This window comes from Dendropsophus ebraccatus, chromosome 8, assembly GCF_027789765.1.
Source record: "Dendropsophus ebraccatus isolate aDenEbr1 chromosome 8, aDenEbr1.pat, whole genome shotgun sequence".
Lineage (NCBI taxonomy): Eukaryota > Metazoa > Chordata > Amphibia > Anura > Hylidae > Dendropsophus > Dendropsophus ebraccatus.
The window spans coordinates 7,557,704-7,579,200 of NC_091461.1; the positions used below are offsets into that span (position 1 = coordinate 7,557,704).

Below are 21,497 nucleotides of genomic sequence, written 5' to 3' on the forward strand. Positions count from 1 at the left end.
CTCCTCCCCCCTATCATGCACAGGACTCCTCCCCTCTATCATCCACAGGACTCCTCCCCTATCATCCACAGGACTCCTCCCCTATCATCCACATGACTCCTCCCCCTATCATCCACAGGACTCCTCCCCCTATCATCCACAGGACTCCTCCCCCACCATCACATCATCCACAGGACTCCTCCCCCCCCATCACCCACAGGACTCCTCCCCCCCCCATCACCCACAGGACTCCTCCCCCCTCATCACCCACAGGACTCACTCAGGTAATACTCCTGGACATTGCTGATGTATCCATAGACTGCAGAGTAGCCGAATATGACGACCATCACCACCTCGCGGCTGTCCAGCTCCAGGATGTGGGCCGTGTGCCCCTCCACCGCGTAATGCTGCCCGTGGTTCAGGACGGTTGGAGTCCGCGTGCTCCATGACTTACTGGAGATATCGAAAACCCAAAGCTCATTGGTGACGTTCCCTCCACTGGTCTCTATCTTCCCTCCGTACATGTAGATCTCATCCTGGGGGAGGAGATTATAGGTTATATAATCACCGGGGGAATATATAACACATCATATAATCACCGGGAATATACACAGCACATCATATAATCACCGGGGGAATATACACAGCACATCATATAATCACCTGGAATATACAGCACATCATATAATCACCGGGAATATACACAGCACATCATATAATCTCCGGGAATATACACAGCACATCATATAATCACCAGGAATATACACAGCACATCATATAATCACCAGGAATATACACAGCACATCATATAATCACCAGGAATATACACAGCACATCATATAATCACCGGGGGAATATACACAGCACATCATATAATCTCCGGGAATATACACAGCACATCATATAATCTCCGGGAATATACACAGCACATCATATAATCACCGGGGGAATATACAACACATCATATAATTACCGGGGGAATATACACAGCACATCATATAATCACCGGGGGAATATATAACACATCATATAATCACCGGGGGAATATACACAGCACATCATATAATCACCGGGGGAATATACACAGCACATCATATAATCACCGGGGGAATATACACAGCACATCATATAATCACCGGGAATATACACAGCACATCATATAATCACCGGGAATATACACAGCACATCATATAATCACCGGGAATATACACAGCACATCATATAATCTCCGGGAATATACACAGCACATCATATAATCACCAGGAATATACACAGCACATCATATAATCACCGGGGGAATATACACAGCACATCATATAATCACTGGGAATATACACTGCCCATCATATAATCACCGGGGGAATATACACAGCACATCATATAATCACCGGGGGAATATACAACACATCATATAATTACCGGGGGAATATACACAGCACATCATATAATCACCGGGGGAATATACAACACATCATATAATTACCGGGGGAATATACACAGCACATCATATAATCACCGGGAATATACACAGCACATCATATAATCTCCGGGAATATACACAGCACATCATATAATCTCCGGGAATATACACAGCACATCATATAATCACCGGGGGAATATACAACACATCATATAATTACCGGGGGAATATACACAGCACATCATATAATCACCGGGGGAATATATAACACATCATATAATCACCGGGGGAATATACACAGCACATCATATAATCACCGGGGGAATATACACAGCACATCATATAATCACCGGGGGAATATACACAGCACATCATATAATCACCGGGAATATACACAGCACATCATATAATCACCGGGAATATACACAGCACATCATATAATCACCGGGAATATACACAGCACATCATATAATCTCCGGGAATATACACAGCACATCATATAATCACCAGGAATATACACAGCACATCATATAATCACCGGGGGAATATACACAGCACATCATATAATCACTGGGAATATACACTGCCCATCATATAATCACCGGGGGAATATACACAGCACATCATATAATCACCGGGGGAATATACACCGCACATCATATAATTACCGGGGGAATATACACAGCACATCATATAATCACCGGGGGAATATACAACACATCATATAATTACCGGGGGAATATACACAGCACATCATATAATCACCGGGAATATACACAGCACATCATATAATCACCGGGGGAATATACAACACATCATATAATTACCGGGGGAATATACACAGCACATCATATAATCACCGGGAATATACACAGCACATCATATAATCACCGGGAATATACACAGCACATCATATAATCACCGGGAATATACACAGCACATCATATAATCACCGTGAATATACAGCACATCATATAATTACCGGGAATATACACAGCACATCATATAATCACCGGGGGAATATACAGCACATCATATAATCACCTGGGGAATATACACAGCACATCATATAATCACCGGGGGAATATACACAGCACATCATATAATCACCGGGAATATACACAGCACATCATATAATCACCGGGAATATACACAGCACATCATATAATCACCAGGAATATACACAGCACATCATATAATCACCGGGAATATACACAGCACATCATATAATCACCGGGGGAATATACACAGCACATCATATAATCACCGGGGGAATATACACAGCACATCATATAATCACCGGGAATATACACAGCACATCATATAATCACCGGGGGAATATACACAGCCCATCATATAATTACCGGGGGAATATACACAGCACATCATTCGCTATAGGTCTCACATTCTACTCATGAACCAGGAAGCTCTGGATAAACACTGCTTAATAGTCCTATCTGTTCCTGGGAAAGCTGGGTGACCAGTAATGATGGAGGCCACTACCAGCAATGACAGCTTCATCCTCCCCCCTCAGATCACACTGTAGCTCCCGCATTTTTCTCATGAATCAGGAAGCTCTGGATGAATACAAGATTAAAGGGGTTTTCCAGCGCTACAAAAACATGGCCCCTCTCTTGTCTCCAGGTCAGGTGCGTTTTGCAATTAAGCTTCATTTACCTTAATGGAACTGAGTTCCAAACCCCACCCAAACCCCACCCAAACTGGAGTTTGTAGCGCCGGATAACCTCTTTATTTTCTTTCAAATAAACTGGTGTCAGAAAGTTGTATTGATTTTTAATTTACTTCTATTTAAAAATCTCCAGTCATCCAGTCCTTATCAGCTGCTGTATGTCCTGCAGGAAGTGGTGTATTCTCTCCAGTCTGACACAGTGCTCGCTGCTGCCACCTCTGTCCATGTCAGGAACTGTCCAGAGCAGCAGCAAATCCCCATAGAAAACCTCTCCTGCTCTGGACAGTTCCTGACATGGACAGAGGTGGTAGCAGAGAGCACTGTGTCAGACTGGAGAAAATACACCCCTTCCTGCAGGACATACAGCAGCTGATAAGTACTGGAAGACTATAACAGCTATAAGTACGAAGTCCCAATGTGACAGGAGGATTCTGGGGATCTGCTGTCGTCCCGGTTATGGTGTTGCCGCAGAGACCAGGACCTTATTGGTGAAGATGAGAAGAACCATCCCGGGATTATACTCGGTATTGTGCTCTTTGCGGTGATTTATGGCGCCGGCCGCTCCCTCCGGCATTTTATTGAGGTTTATTGTAACAGTGTGTCAGCGATGGCGGTGATATGTGAGGGGGATGGCGGTGATATGTGAGGGAGATGGCTGTGATATGTGAGGGCGATGGCAGTGATATGTGAGGGAGATGGCGGTGATATGTGAGGGAGATGGCGGTGATATGTGAGGGGGATGGCGGTGATATGTGAGGGTGATGGCGGTGATATGTGCGGGGCGATGGCTTGGTGATATGTGAGGGCGATGGCGGTGATATGTGAGGGGGATGGCTTGGTAAAATGTGAGGGGGATGGCGGTGATATGTGATGGCGGTGATATGTGAGGGGGATGGCTTGGTGATACGTGAGGGCGATGGCGGTGATACGTGAGGGGGATGGCGGTGATACGTGAGGGGGATGGCTTGGTGATATGTGAGGGGGATGGCGGTGATATGTGAGGGAGATGGCGGTGATATGTGAGGGGTATGGCTTGGTGATATGTGAGGGGGATGGCTGTGATATGTGAGGATGATGGCGGTGATATGTGAGGGCGATGGCGGTGATATGGGAGGATGATGGCTGTGATGTGTGAGGGAGATGGCGGTGATATGTGAGGGCGATGGCGGTGATATGTGAGGGGGATGGCTTGGTGATATGTGAGGGAGATGGCGGTGATATGTGAGGGGTATGGCTTGGTGATATGTGAGGGGGATGGCTGTGATATGTGAGGATGATGGCGGTGATATGTGAGGGCGATGGCGGTGATATGTGAGGGGGATGGCGGTGATATGTGAGGGCGATGGCGGTAATATGTGAGGATGATGGCGGTGATATGTGAGGGCGATGGCAGTGATATGTGAGGATGATGGCGGTGATATGTGAGGGCGATGGCGGTGATATGTGAGGGGGATGGCGGTGATATGTGAGGGCGATGGCTGTGATATGTGAGGGGGATGGCGGTGATATGTGAGGGCGATGGCGGTGATATGTGTGGGCGATGGCTGTGATATGTGAGGGGGATGGCGGTGATATGTGAGGGCGATGGCGGTGATATGTGAGGGCGATGGCGGTGATATGTGAGGGCGATGGGAGGGGAGGCCGGAGAGGAGCCCCCCGCAGCCTGTGACTACAGACAGATGGCGTCGCGCAGATTATCAGGTTTTCTTCCTCGATAATCTGATATTAAACATTATGTCGCAGCGAGCGGCGGATCCGTGTCGTGCGAAGATTTCCCAGAACGCGGGGGACGAGAACAAAATGAGGACATGGCAGCGGCGTGATGGTACAGACCCCCACCACAAGGCAGAGGGGGCAGCGCCGGCTGGGAACCTACACAACAATCTCCTGCAACTCTGAAGAAACAGCTTCATCTTACAGCTGAGGGTTTGTTACAGTGGTATCCCATCATGCCCACAGCTCCAGCTACTGCTCAACTACAACTCCCATCATGCCCACAGCTCCAGCTACTGCTCAACTACAACTCCCATCATGGCAACAGCTGCTGCTGAACTACAACTCTCATCATGCTGACAGCTCCAGCTGCTGCTGAACTACAACTCCCATCATGCTGACAGCTCCAGCTGCTGCTGAACTACAACTCCCATCATGCCCACAGCTCCAACTTCTGCTCAACTACAACTCCTATCATGCCGACAGCTCCAGCTACTGCTGAACTACAACTCCCATCATGCTGACAGCTCCAGCTGCTGCTGAACTACAACTCCCATCATGCCCACAGCTCCAACTTCTGCTCAACTACAACTCCTATCATGCCGACAGCTCCAGCTACTGCTCAACTACAACTCCCATCATGCTGACAGCTCCAGCTGCTGCTGAACTACAACTCGCTGCTGAACTACAACTCCCATCATGCCGACAGCTCCAGCTGCTGCTGAACTACAACTTCCATCATGCTGACAGCTCCAGCTGCTGCTGAACTACAACTCCCATCATGCTGAGAGCTCCAGCTGCTGCTGAACTACAACTCCCATCATACCGACAGCTCCAGCTGCTGAACTACAACTCCCATCATGCCGACAGCTCCAGCTGCTGCTGAACTACAACTCCTATCATGATCACAGCTCCAGCTACTGCTGAACTACAACTCCCAGCATGCCGACAGCTCCAGCTGAACTACAACTCCCAGCATGCCGACAGCTCCAGCTGAACTACAACTCCCAGCATGCCCACAGCTCCAGCTGCTCCTGAACTACAACTCCCATCATGCTGAATGCTCCAACTACTGCTGAACTACAACTCCCATCATACACACAGCTCCAGCTGCTGCTGAACTACAACTCCCATCATGTCGGACAGCTGCTGCTGAACTACAACTCCCATCATGTCGGACAGCTGTTGCTGAACTACAAGTCCCATCATGTCCGCTGGTTCCAGCTGAACCAGCAGCTCTGGATGTGACACCATTTATTATATAAATCAGCCGGGGAGCGGTGGCCGGATATATGGAGGTGACAGCCGGCGGCTCCCGGGGGTCTCAGTCAAGTCTCACCCATCGTCATCAGGGAACAGGGAGGAGACACGATCACATACAACATGGCGGCCTCTGTCTGTGGTGATGATGATGATGCGGAGGAGAATGTGACTGTGTCAGATTATATGGGAAGAATGTATTTATTATAACCCCCAGGGGACCCCCCATGTATCCGCAGGAGACCCCTATATATAACTCCCACCTGATACCCCCAAGATCACAGCAGTGCCCCCCTTAAGACCCCCACAGCTCATAGCTGCTCCCAGATCACAGGAGACCCCAATAGATCAACCCTACCCCCCCTCCCCCAGCTCATAGGGGACCCCAATAAACCCCCCCCCCAAGCTCACTGGGGACCCCAATAGATCACCCTCCCCCAGACCACAGCTCACAGGGGACCCCAATAGATCAACACCCCCCCAGACCACAGCTCATAGGGGACCCCAATAAATCCTCCCCCCAAGCTCACTGGGGACCCCAATAGATCACCCCCCCCCCAGACCACAGCTCACAGGGGACCCCAATAGATCAACACCCCCCCAGACCACAGCTCATAGGGGACCCCAATAAATCCTCCCCCCAAGCTCACTGGGGAACCCAATAGATCACCCCCCAGACCACAGCTCAAAGGGGACCCCAATAAATCCCCCCCCAAGCTCACAGGGGACCCCAATAGATCAACACCCCCCCAGATCACAGGGGACCCCAACAGATCAAACCCCCCCCCCCCAGACCACAGCTCACAGGGGTTCTCAGTAGATCGCCCCCCTCCCCAGACCACAGTGGACCCCCATAGATCCCAGCTCCCCATCAAGGAGCCCCCTATAGATCTCAGCTTCCCACCAAGGAGACCCCTATATATCCCAGCTTCCCACCAAGGAGCCCCCTATAGATCCCAGCTCCCCACCAAGGAGCCCCCTATAGATCCCAGCTCCCCACCAAGGAGCCCCCTATAGATCCCAGCTCCCCACCAAGGAGCCCCCTATAGATCCCAGCTTCCCACCAAGGAGCCCCCTATAGATCCCAGCTCCCCACCCAGGATGCCTATAAATGGCAGCCCTCATCCAGAAGGTTATAATGGTTTATAGTCACTGTGATTGCCCACAATCCTCTGCTGCAGGAGAGTTTGTGATAAGTTTCCATTGGCTTGTATATACAGCTCCCCCTATCCGGGAGGAGACTGGAGTTCTGCTCATCCTGATCCTCCTGTTTCATGAACAGAACGTCAAAACTGCAGAGAAGACTGACGGATCAGACTCATGATGGATGGGGGGGGGGGGTGTATAATCTGCTCCATCATGGACACTTGTGGATTATTAAATGTATGAAGGGAGCGGCAGCCATAACCGTACAGACGAGCAGCACCGCCGCCGCCGTTCTCACGGGAAATCGCGGCCACAGGTGACAGACACCAGCGGATTATTTATTAAACAGCAGCAGCTGCTCCAATAGATAAACCCTGAGGAAGGAGCGGCAAGTGACGGCGGCGGCACATCCATAAATCATCAGTGTCCTGCAGGCGGAGGGGGCGCGATGGTCTGCAGGGGGACACAGCCACTCTCTATACACTTATTGTCTTCATCTGTTTCTGAGAAAGCTGGGTGATCTCCAGTGCAGCTAATACACAGCTCTCCTAGACCGCACAGCAGTAATGCAAACCTCCTGCTGTAGGCAATCTAGTATTCTCTGTTATCAGGCTGGGGAGAGGATTGGGGCTGTTACACGGATGGGGAGAGGACTGGGGGCTGTTACACGGATGGGGAGAGGACTGAGGCTGTTACACGGATGGGGAGAGGACTGGGGCTGTTACACGGATCGGGAGAGGACTGGGGGCTGTTACACGGATGGGGAGAGGACTGGGCTGTTACACGGATGGGGAGAGGACTGGGGGCTGTTACACGGATGGGGAGAGGACTGGGGGCTATTACACAGATGGGGAGAGGACTGGGGGCTGTTACACAGATGGGGAGAGGACTGGGGGCTGTTACACAGCTAGGGAGAGGGCTGGGAGCTGTTACACAGATGGGGAGGGGACATGGGGTAGTTACACAGCTGGGGGGAGGACCCCCCCATAACTGCCAACACATCTCTCCAGTATATGTGTCTATTATCAGCGTCTCCTCTTATAACGCTCCGGCACTGATATAAGCTCAGGGGGTGAGGCCGGTATGACTGCCGTTGTAGCCACAGCTCTCATCCTCCTTCACTGCTGGCCATACAGGTGTATGAGATGCTGAGTCCTGTGAAGCACTGCTGCCATCTGGAGGCTGAGCTCAGGTATGACAGGCGGCTCTATACATCCCTGTCCCTGCTGTCGGCACACCAAAGCCTAGACAAGGACTTTATCTGGATGCCGGAAAGTAACAGGACCTGAATCATGTGAGACCAGAGCGAGACAGCAAGTTTTGTACAGTGATTTCAGCTCTAGAAGGAGCAGCCGCATTCTACAGACGTGCACTCAGACAATATAGGAGACAGTCCGTACCTGGTAGAGCGCCAGCGAGTGGCCGTATCTCTGAGGGGGGGCTGTGTGCACTGGATTTACAGGGACCACGTTCCAGATGCTGCTCTCCACATTGTAGCTGTAAAAATAAAACATGAAAGGTCAAAGTGATGACATAAAGCCACATTAGAGCTGCCAATACTGATTCCACAGCGCTGATCACCCAGCTTTCCTAGAGGCCTGAATGGTGAGGCTGTGTACTTGCACTGATGTATCCCCTTTGCTCCTTAGATTAGTTGACTGACTTGACTGACTAGTAAGTGCATTGGATGTATAGTTCCTTATGTAGTATGATCTGGATTCTTGGAAAGCTGGGTGACAGGCCCTATATTAGCTGTGAAGCAGCCATGTTGGCAGTCTGCAAATACAACCTCACCCCCACCTACCACTGGACCCCTGATATCAGTCATATGGGGGTCACTTACTTTAGTACCATCTGAAAGGAGCTGTAATTGAAGGCATAGCCCCCGATCACCCACATAAACTTTCCATGCATGACGGCTTTGTGGGAGGCGCGACCCACCGAGGGGCTAAACGGCTTCACATTGGGCAGGATCCAGTAAGACTCAGTGGAGGGGACACTGAGCGAGCAGTCCGGACCTGAGAACAAGAACATAGTCACCGGGTCAACGAGGGTAATACTCATCAATCAGATTAATCAGATTACAGCTCCATAGAAAAAGACTATAATAACCAACTAAACCATAATAGCCATAAGTGATCACTAGATGTCAGTATAACAACTATAATAAACCACCGTTAGCTGTAACACTAAATACCACCACTAGATGTCACTATAATGACTATAATAAACCACTGTTAGCTGTAACACTAAATACCACCACTAGATGTCTATATAATGACTATAATAAACCACTGTTAGCTGTAACACTAAAAACCACCACTAGATGTCACTATAATGACTATAATAAAACACCGTTAGCTGTAACACTAAATATCACCACTAGATGTCTATATAATGACTATAATAAACCACTGTTAGCTGTAACACTAAATACCACCACTAGATGTCACTATAATGACTATAATAAACCACCATTAGCTGTAACACTAAATATCACCACTAGATTTCACTATAACAACTATAATAAACCACTGTTAGCTGTAACACTAAATACCACCACTAGATGTCACTATAATGACTATAATAAACCACCATTAGCTGTAACACTAAATATCACCACTAGATGTCACTATAACAACTATAATAAACCACTGTTAGCTGTAACACTAAATACCACCACTAGATGTCACTATAATGACTATAATAAAGCACCAAGATATGTAGGGAGGGTGTCCCTGCACTCTCCTGATTCCCAGCTTTCCCCACCAGTTCTCCCAGGCTACCTCCTAATGGTGCCCGAGTACCTGAAATCCCTTCCAGAGCAGGGTCGGTGTCACCTCCATTATTGTACAGCAGAAGCCTCTCCCAAGAGCATGACAGCAAAGCCGCAGCCTGTTTCTCTTCACTAGTCAGGTGCCTCAGTCCTACCTCACTCATTCACAATATAACTTTAATAATGAAACTGTCCTGCATAAAACTGGTCTGTGGTGCAAAAAAGTGTGGTCCTCTGCTATAAACCACAACTAGATGTCACAATAACACTAAAATCACCACTAGACGTCACTATAATACTATAGGCCACCACTAGATGTCACTATAATACTATAAGCCACCACTAGACGTCACTATAATACTATAGGCCACCACTAGATGTCACTATATAAGCCACCACTAGACGTCACTATAATACTATAAGCCACCACTAGATGTCACTATAACACAATAAACAACCACTAGATGTCACTATAATACTATAAGCCATCACTGGACGTCACTATAATACAATAAACAACCACTAGACGTCATTATAATACTATAAGCCACCACTAGATGTCACTATAATACTATAAGCCACCACTAGATATCATTATCACACTATATGCCACCACTAGATGTCACTATAATACTATAAGCCACCACTAGATGTCACTATAATACTATAAGCCACCACTAGATGTCACTATAATACTATAAGCCACCACTAGATGTCACTATAACACAATGAATCACCACTAGATGTCATTATAACACTATAAACCACCACTGGATGTCACTTTAACACTATAAATCACCACTAGATGTCACTATAACACTATAAGCCACCACTAGATGTCACTTTAACACTATAAATCACCACTAGATGTCACTATAACACAATGAATCACCACTAGATGTCACTATAACTCTATAAGCCACCACTAGATATCACTATAATACTATAAATCACCACTAGATGTCATTATAATACTATAAGCCACCACTAGATGTCACTATAACACTATAAATCGCCACTAGATGTCACTATAACACTATAAGCCACCACTAGATGTCATTATAACACTATAAGCCACCACTAGATGTCATTATAACACTATAAACCACCACTAGATGTCACTATAACACTATAAATCGCCACTAGATGTCACTATAACACTATAAGCCACCACTAGATGTCATTATAACACAATAAATTATCACTAGATGTCACTGTAACACTATAAGCCACCACTAGATGTCACTATAAAACAATGAATCACCACTAGATGTCACTATAACTCTATAAGCCACCACTAAATGTCACTATAACACAATAAATTATCACTAGATGTCACTATAATACTATAAGCCACCACTAGATATCACTATAATACTATAAATCACCACTAGATGTCATTATAATACTATAAGCCACCACTAGATGTCACTATAACACTATAAATCGCCACTAGATGTCACTATAACAAAATAAATCACCATTAGATGTCACTATAACGCTATAAGCCACCACTAGATGTCACTATAACACTATAAGCCACCACTAGATGTCACTATAACACTATAAATCGCCACTAGATGTCACTATAACACTATAAGCCACCACTAGATGTCATTATAACACAATAAATTATCACTAGATGTCACTGTAACACTATAAGCCACCACTAGATGTCACTTTAACACTATAAATCACCACTAGATGTCACTATAACACAATGAATCACCACTAGATGTCACTATAACTCTATAAGCCACCACTAAATGTCACTATAACACAATAAATTATCACTAGATGTCACTATAATACTATAAGCCACCACTAGATATCACTATAATACTATAAATCACCACTAGATGTCATTATAATACTATAAGCCACCACTAGATGTCACTATAACACTATAAATCGCCACTAGATGTCACTATAACACTATAAGCCACCACTAGATGTCATTATAACACTATAAACCACCACTAGATGTCACTATAATACTATAAATCGCCACTAGATGTCACTATAACACTATAAGCCACCACTAGATGTCACTATAACACAATGAATCACCACTAGATGTCACTATAACACTATAAGCCACCACTAAATGTCACTATAACACAATAAATTATCACTAGATGTCACTATAATACTATAAGCCACCACTAGATGTCACTATAACACTATAAATCGCCACTAGATGTCACTATAACAAAATAAATCACCATTAGATGTCATTATAACACTATAAATCGCCACTAGATGTCACTATAATACTATAAGCCACCACTAGATGTCACTATAACAAAATAAATCACCATTAGATGTCACTATAACACTACAAGCCACCACTAGATGTCACTATAACACTATAAGCCACCACTAGATGTCACTATAACACTATAAGCCACCACTAGATGTCACTATAACACTATAAATCGCCACTAGATGTCACTATAACACTACAAGCCACGAATAGATGTCACTATAACAAAACCCCTGTTAAGATATCAAACTGATGAATCACTACTAGATGTTAGTAAGCCACCACTAGAGGTTGCGAAACATTATAAACCACCACTAGTTGTCACTGTAACACTATAAGCCACCACTAGATGTCAATGTAACACTATAAGCCACCACTAGATGTCACTATAATACTATAAGCCACCACTAGATGTCACTATAATACTATAAGCCACCACTAGATGTCACTATAATACTATAAATCACCACTAGGTGTCACTATAACACAATAGATAATTACTAGCTGTCACTGTCACTACTAGGTGCCTGTACAAAGGTCTCCATACACCTTTGATTTTATCCTGAACGACCACCGACAGATGATGATGATGGTGATAGGGGGTGGGTTGATGGAAAATCCCTGCCCAACCCCTTTGTTTTTGGTGATACCCCTTCACATAGAGAATACAGGAATACTCGGCCGTGCCAAACGTTCTTGTGTAGGGGCGGTGGGCAGGAGAGATAACTGACAGCTGAATGATGATTCATCCATCAGTTATTGAAGGTGTATTGTCACCTTAGCTGAATAAACAACCACTGGATGTCACTGTCACTACTAGATGCCTGTAGATGACCACTGGATGACCACTAGATGTCACTATAGATGACCACTAGATGTCACTATAGATGACCACTAGATGTCACTGTCACTACTAGATGCCTGTAGAAGTCACTGTAGATGACCACTAGATGTCGCTATAGATGACCACTAGATGTCACTGTAGATGACCACTAGATGTCACTATAGATGACCACTAGATGTCGCTATAGATGACCACTAGATGTCACTGTAGATGACCACTAGATGTCACTATAGATGACCACCAGATGTTGCTACAGATGACCACTAGATGTCACTATAGATGACCACCAGATGTCACTGTAGATGACCACTAGATGCCTGTAGATGTCACTGTAGATGATCACTAGATGTCGCTATAGATGACCACTAGATGTCGCTATAAGCCACCACTAGACGTCACTATAATACTATAAGCCACCACTAGACGTCACTATAATACTATAAGCCACCACTAGATGTCACTATAATACTATAAATCACCACTAGATGTCACTATAACACTATAAGCCACCACTAGATGTCACTATAATACTATAAGCCACCACTAGATGTCACTATAATACTATAAATCACCACTAGATGTCACTATAACACTATAAGCCACCACTAGATGTCACTATAACACTATAAGCCACCACTAGGTGTCACTATAACACAATGAATCACCACTAGATGTCACTATAACACTATAAGCCACCACTAGGTGTCACTATAACACAATGAATCACCACTAGATGTCACTATAATACTATAAATCACAACTAGATGTCACTATAACACTATAAGCCACCACTTGATGTCACTATATAAGCCATCACTAGATGTCACTATACCACTATAAGCCACCACTAGATGTCACTATACCACTATAAGCCACCACTAGATGTCACTATACCACTTTAAGCCACCACTAGATGTCACTATAACACAATGAATCACCACTAGATGTCACTATAACACTATAAGCCACCACTAGATGTCACTATAACACAATAAATTATCACTAGATGTCATTATAACACTATAAACCACCACTAGATGTCACTATAACACTATCAATCGCCACTAGATGTCACTATAACACTATAAGCCACCACTAGATGTCACTATAATACTATAAGCCACCACTAGATGTCACTATAACACTATAAGCCACCACTAGATGTCACTATAACACTATAAGCAACCACTAGATGTCACTATAAGGGTACAAACCCACTTGACGTATTTGCTGCGTGAATCAGTCCTAAAAATAAGCAGGCAAAACGCAGGTTGGCTTTATACGATTGTTTTGCATTAAAATATGCAATTGCGTATTTTTGAAGCGTGAAGCTACATGCGTTTTTCACACAGGTTGTTAACAACTGATGCTTTGCTAACACAAGCTTCACGCTTCAAAAATACGCAATTGCGTATTTTAATGCAGAACAATCGTATAAAGCCAACCTGCGTTTTGCCTGCTTATTTTTAAGACTGATTCACGCAGCAAATACGTCAAGTGGGTTTGTACCCTAACACAATAAATTATCACTAGATGTCACTATAATACTATAAGCCACCACTAGATGTCCCTATAACACAATAAATCACCACTAGATGTCATTATAACACTATAAACCACCACTAGATGTCACTATAACAAAATAAATCACCACTAGATGTCACTATAACACTATAAGCCACCACTAGATGTCACTATAACACTATAAGCCACCACTAGATGTCACTATAACACTATAAGCCACCACTAGATGTCACTATAACAAAATAAATCACCACTAGATGTCACTATAATATAAGCCACCACTAGATGTCACTATAACACTATAAATCACCACTAGATGTCACTATAATACTATAAATCACCATTAGGTGTCACTATAATACTATAAGCCACCACTAGGTGTCACTATAATACTATAAATCACCACTAGGTGTCACTATAATACTATAAATCACCACTAGGTGTCACTATAACACTATAAGCCACCACTAGATGTCACTGTAACACTATAAATCACCACTAGGTGTCACTATAACACAATAGATAATTACTAGCTGTCACTGTCACTACTAGGTGCCTGTACAAAGGTCTCCATACACCTTTGATTTTATCCTGAACGACCACCGACAGATGATGATGATGGTGATAGGGGGTGGGTTGATGGAAAATCCCTGCCCAACCCCTTTGTTTTTGGTGATACCCCTTCACATAGAGAATACAGGAATACTCGGCCGTGCCAAACGTTCTTGTGTAGGGGCGGTGGGCAGGAGAGATAACTGACAGCTGAATGATGATTCATCCATCAGTTATTGAAGGTGTATTGTCACCTTAGCTGAATAAACAACCACTGGATGTCACTGTCACTACTAGATGCCTGTAGATGACCACTGGATGACCACTAGATGTCACTATAGATGATCACCAGATGTTGCTATAGATGACCACTAGATGTCACTATAGATGACCACCAGATGTCGCTATAGATGACCACTAGATGTCACTATAGATGACCACTAGATGTCACTGTAGATGACCACTAGATGTCACTGTAGATGACCACTAGATGTCGCTATAAGCCACCACTAGATGTCACTATAATACTATAAATCACCACTAGATATCATTATCACACTATATGCCACCACTCGATGTCACTAAAACACTATAAATCACCACTAGATGTCACTATAACACTATAAATCACCACTAGATGTCACTATAACACTATAAATCACTACTAGATGTCACTATAACACTATAAGCCACCACTTGATGTCACTATATAAGCCACCACTAGATGTCACTATAACACAATGAATCACCACTAGATGTCGCTATAGATGACCACTAGATGTCACTGTAGATGTCGCTATAGATGACCACTAGATGTCGCTATAGATGACCACTAGATGTCACTGTAGATGACCACTAGATGTCACTATAGATGACCGCTAGATGTCACTGTAGATGACCACTAGATGTCACTGTAGATGACCACTGGATGACCACTAGATGTCGCTATAGATGACCACTAGATGTCACTGTAGATGTCGCTATAGATGACCACTAGATGTCACTGTAGATGACCACTAGATGTCGCTATGGATGACCACTAGATGTCGCTATGGATGACCACTAGATGTCGCTGCAGATGCCCCTCACCTTGCCAGCTGTCATTGCAGACGCACAGCTTCTCTCCGGTCAGGTCACAGTAGCCGTGGTCGGGGCTGCCGCAGTTGTTCTTGCAGTAGGGGATGTCACAGGCCTCGCCCTTCCAGTACTTGTCACATTCACAGTATACACGGCCGGGGACGGAGCTGCTGGTCGTGCACTTTCCGTGGCCGGAACAATTGTTTGGACAGGAATTTATTCTGTGGAAGCAGTTACAGGCAGAGATCACTACACACTGTAATCAGCTGCACCGACACACTGTAACGGCGACACCTCCAGACAGAGTAAATATGGTGTCTGGTCATGTGACCTGCCTCACTATATAACTCATTCTATAATGTACTTACATGGTGGATAGAGAGTTACTGATCTGTGAGATTCTATATCTACGACTTCATGTAAAAGGGACAACTATAGAAATGAAGATGACCCCACCCCCCCTAACAGTGACCCCACCCCCCTAACAGTGACCCCCACCTCCTTACAATAACCCCCCCCCCTAACAGTGACCCCACCCCCTAACTGTAACCCCATCTCTTACACTGAACCCCCCCATTAGTGTCCACACCCTGTAACTGTGGTCCCAACCCGTTACAGTAATCCGACCCCCTTACAATGCCCCACCCCCCATTACAGTGACCCCATCCCCTTACAATGCTCCCCCATTACAGTGATCCTCGCCGCCTAACAGTGACCCCTGCCCCCCTTACAATGCCCCCCGCCCCTATTACAGTGACCCCTGCCCCTTCCAGTGACCCCACCCCCTTACAATGCCCCCCCATTACAGTGATCCTTGCCCCCTAACAGTGACCCCTGCCTCCCTTACAATAACCCCCCCTTAAAGTGACCTTTGCCCATTACAGTGATCCATGCCCCCCCTAGTGACCCCTGCCACTATTAGTGACTCCCACCCTCTAACAGCGACCCCTGCCCCCTAACAGTGACCCCTACCCCCCCTTACAGTGACCCCTGCCCCCCCTTACAATAACCCCACCCCCTTACAGTGACCCCTGCCCCCCCTTACAGTGACCCCTGCCCCCCCTTACACTAACCCCACCCCCTTACAGTGACCCCTGCCCCCCCTTACAGTGACCCCTGCCCCCCTTACAATAACCCCACCCCCTTACAGTGACCCCTGCCCCCCCTTACAATAACCCCACCCCCTTATAGTGACCCCTGCCCCCCCTTACAGTGACCCCTGCCCCCCTTACAATAACCCTGCCCCCCCTTACAGTGACCCCTGTCGGCTACGTACGAGTAAAAGATATTGAACCCGGTGAGGTTATAAGCCGCATCACTGAAGAAGTGTAGGAGGGCGTATCCTGACGTGGTGACCACCTCCGGGACGGTTTCGTTTCCAGCCACTTCAGGGACGATGAGACCGCTGCGGGGAGGAGAAGATGGAGATCACATCTCAGAGCCACAACAGCTGCACCGACACACTGGAACAAGATCTCAGCTGTGACAGCAAACAGGATTTCATTCACTGACAGCAACCAAAGATCCTGAAAGGATGACAAACTGAGACATGACATGGAACCCACCTCCCATAGGGGTCATCACCCAGCTTTACCAGCCTCCTGAGCAGAAGCTATGATGTAAGAGCAGGGAACATGCAAGGGATCACCCAGCTTTCCCAGCCTCCTGAGCGGCAGCAGTGGTAGGAGAGCAGAGGACGTGCCAGGAATCATCCAACTTTCCCAGACTCCTGAGTGACAGCTGTGATATAAGAGAAGGGACGTGCCAGGAATCATCCAGCTTTCCCAGACTCATGAGTGGCAGCTGTGATATAAGAGAAGGGAAGTGCCAGGAATCACCCAGCTCTCCCAGCCTCCTGAGTGTCAGCTGTGATATAAGAGAAGGGATGTGCCAGGAATCACCCAGCTCTCCCAGCCTCTTGAGCGGCAGCTGTGGTATAAGAGCAGGGGACGAGCCAGGAATGATCCAGCTTTCCCAGACTTCTGAGCCGCAGCTATGATATAAGAGGAGGGGACGTGTCAGGAATCATCCAGCTTTCCCAGCCTCCTGAGCAGCAGCTGTGGTATAAGAGGAGGGGACGTGCCAGGAATCATCCAGCTTTCCCAGCCTCCTGAGCAGCAGCTGTGGTATAAGAGGAGGGGACGTGCCAGGAATCATCCAGCTTTCCCAGACTCCTGAGCAGCAGCTGTGATATAAGAGAAGGGACGTGCCAGGAATCACCCAGCTCTCCCAGCAGCGGATGTGTCAGGAATCAGTGGTCTGGGAAAGCCCCAATATCACCCAGCTTTCCAAGAAGCAGACAGAAGCAATAAGAGCTGACGCTAGAGGGCGCTGTGGGGCAGTTATTCTGCTATCTCTAGGGTTGTGATGCAGAGAGTGCGTCCCGGGCGTCGTACCTGGTGCTGTCTCTGCCCCGCAGGTAATCCTCTGCTGACAGTCTCTGACCTACTTTCCTAGACACCTGAGAAGACACCATTAATCAATACTGACACACTGCGACGCACTCACAGCTCATTACTGACAGCCGCTGCTCCTGGGGAAGTCACGCAGCAGATAATGCAGAGCCGAGCGCCAATCACATGACCCCAAAAGCCCAGCAAGAAGTCTCACAGCGGAATCTGCTCTCAGCTTCTTATAATGTTACTGCTCACAGGTTATAGCAGGAACCTGGGAAAGCTGGGTGACAGCTGACCGCTCCTAATGGGATGGTCACCCAGCTTCCTCTGATCAATGGTTGTCTAATTCTTCCTGATCAGTAAGGCTGAGTCTCACCACTGATTCCCCATTCAGGAGTCTAGGAGAGCTGGGTGACAAGTGTTGGCCATTACCGATATATAACGTCCAGATATGCAAAGATACAATGTGTCAAAGTAACTCGGCATTCCCGACCTGTCACTTTCCAGCTGCTACAAAACTACAACCTCCAGCACGATGGGAGTTGTAGTTCTGCAACAGCTTAGGGAAGTTGGTGTAAGGATATGCTCAGGGAGAAGGACCCGCTGCCCACCTGAGAACGGCGATGAGAGGGGAGTATATGGAGTCTCCGTCGTACACATACATGTGGTCCCAGCTGCATTCTGTGGCAAAATGGTTGAAGCGTAACCTCAGGACGGCGTTCGAGCTGCAAAAGGAAGAAAGTAAAGGGTTAACACCGCACCAGGAACTCAGCGGCCAATCAGATTCATTCTATCACTAAAGCTCTGAACTTCTCAAAGTCTAGACAATGCTCTGTGAGCTCCAGACTGATACATTGTACATAGCTAGTGCTGCTCTCAGCTGTATCCAGTGTAGACAATGCTCTGTGAGCTTCAGACTGATACATTGTACATAGCTAGTGCTGCTCTCAGCTGTAACCAGTGTAGACAATGCTCTGTGAGCTCCAGACTGATACATTGTACATAGCTAGTGCTGTTCTCAGCTGTAACCAGTGTAGACAATGCTCTGTGAGCTCCAGACTGATACATTGTACATAGCTAGTCCTGCTCTCAGCTGTATCCAGTGTAGACAATGCTCTGTGAGCTCCAGACTGATACATTGTACATAGCTAGTGCTGCTCTCAGCTGTAACCAGTGTAGACAATGCTCTGTGAGCTCCAGACTGATACATTGTACATAGCTAGTCCTGCTCTCAGCTGTATCCAGTGTAGACAATGCTCTGTGAGCTCCAGACTGATACATTGTACATAGCTAGTGCTGCTCTCAGCTGTAACCAGTGTAGACAATGCTCTGTGAGCTCCAGACTGATACATTGTACATAGCTAGTCCTGCTCTCAGCTGTATCCAGTGTAGACAATGCTCTGTGAGCTCCAGACTGATACATTGTACATAGCTAGTCCTGCTCTCAGCTGTATCCAGTGTAGACAATGCTCTGTGAGCTCCAGACTGATACATTGTACATAGCTAGTCCTGCTCTCAGCTGTAACCAGTGTAGACAATGCTCTGTGAGCTGTAATGTTCTTTAGTGTCATGTGATGGAGATATTATTGTCACCCAGCTTTCCTGGGATCAGATATTGCAGGAAAGCTGGGTGAGCACAGTGCCTGTATATACTCACTAGCCCTCGATGAGCCAGGTGCACTTGGTCTTGTACTTGTAGTTGATGGGTCCGTCTGTCAGATAACCCGACGGCTCCGTTAACCTGCGAGACAAAGAAAGGAAAGTCAGCGCACAGCATGAAGAAATACACAGTGTGATCCCCAATAGTGAGGACTCCCAAACCCCATATATATATATATATATATATATATATATATATATATATATACATCCATCTCCTCTGCGGGTTGTTGTATTCAAACATTATCCATTTGCCGTTTTGCTATTCAGACACCTAGAAAAGCTGGGTGACAGCCACTATAGACACCACCTGGGTTATCATCCAGATTTTCTTATATACTGATCAGTAAAACTAACTTAGAGAGATATTCCATGATAATTACACATCACTAGGCCAATCTGTCATTCAGATGTCTGGAAAAGCTGGGTTATAATTAAAATGGATGCCTGGCTGATAAGACCACAAAGATACAAAGAAACAGATACACTGCTGCATCGCTGGGTGTCCTGTGACTGATGGTCCGGAACACTGGCGAGCTGGGTGTCCTGTGACTGCCGATCAGGAACCCTAGTGAGCTGGGTGTCCTGTGACTGATGTCGGGAACCCTGGCGGGCTGGGTGTCCTGTGGCTGCCGATCAGGAACCCTGGTGAGCTGGGTGTCCTGTGACTGCCAAATCAGGAACATGTATGAGGCTACTGATGGTGCACTATGGGCATCTTACAGGTGCAGTCAGTGCCATCATGGAGGGGGAGAGGCGGGGGTCTTGTCAGGGAGAGGTGGGGGTCTTGTCAGGGAGAGGCGGGGGTCTTGTCGGAGAGAAGCGGGGGTCTTGTCAGAGAGAAGCGGGGGTCTTGTCGGAGAGAGGCGGGGGTCTTGTCAGAGAGAAGCGGGGGTCTTGTCAGGGAGAGGCGGGGGTCTTGTCGGAGAGAAGCGGGGGTCTTGTCAGAGAGAAGCGGGGGTCTTGTCGGAGAGAGGCGGGGGTCTTGTCAGAGAGAAGCGGGGGTCTTGTCGGACAAGAGGCGGGGGTCTTGTCAGGGAGAGGCGGGGGTCATGTCGGAGAGAGTCGGGGGTCTTGTCGGGGAGAAGCGGGGGTCTTGTCAGGGAGAGGCGGGGGTCATGTCGGGGAGAGTCGGGGGTCTTGTCGGGGAGAAGCGGGGGTCTTGTCAGGGAGACGCGGGGGTCATGTCGGGGAG

The 21,497-nt window shown here is 46.8% G+C and overlaps 1 protein-coding gene across 2 annotated transcripts in view; it reads right to left on the bottom strand.

Annotated features, from left to right (window-relative positions):
* ATRNL1 (attractin like 1) overlaps positions 1-21,497 on the bottom strand; it is a 356,964-nt gene that overhangs the window by 271,612 nt on the left and 63,855 nt on the right. For both annotated transcript variants that reach the window (XM_069979719.1, XM_069979720.1), the window contains exons 2-8: positions 20,301-20,384; positions 19,255-19,368; positions 17,524-17,652; positions 16,260-16,468; positions 9,052-9,226; positions 8,609-8,705; positions 260-515 (exon numbers count right to left, since the gene is read on the bottom strand). In XM_069979719.1, coding sequence (XP_069835820.1) covers positions 260-515; positions 8,609-8,705; positions 9,052-9,226; positions 16,260-16,468; positions 17,524-17,652; positions 19,255-19,368; positions 20,301-20,384 — 1,064 coding nt within the window. The remainder of the gene's footprint in view (positions 1-259; positions 516-8,608; positions 8,706-9,051; positions 9,227-16,259; positions 16,469-17,523; positions 17,653-19,254; positions 19,369-20,300; positions 20,385-21,497) is intronic.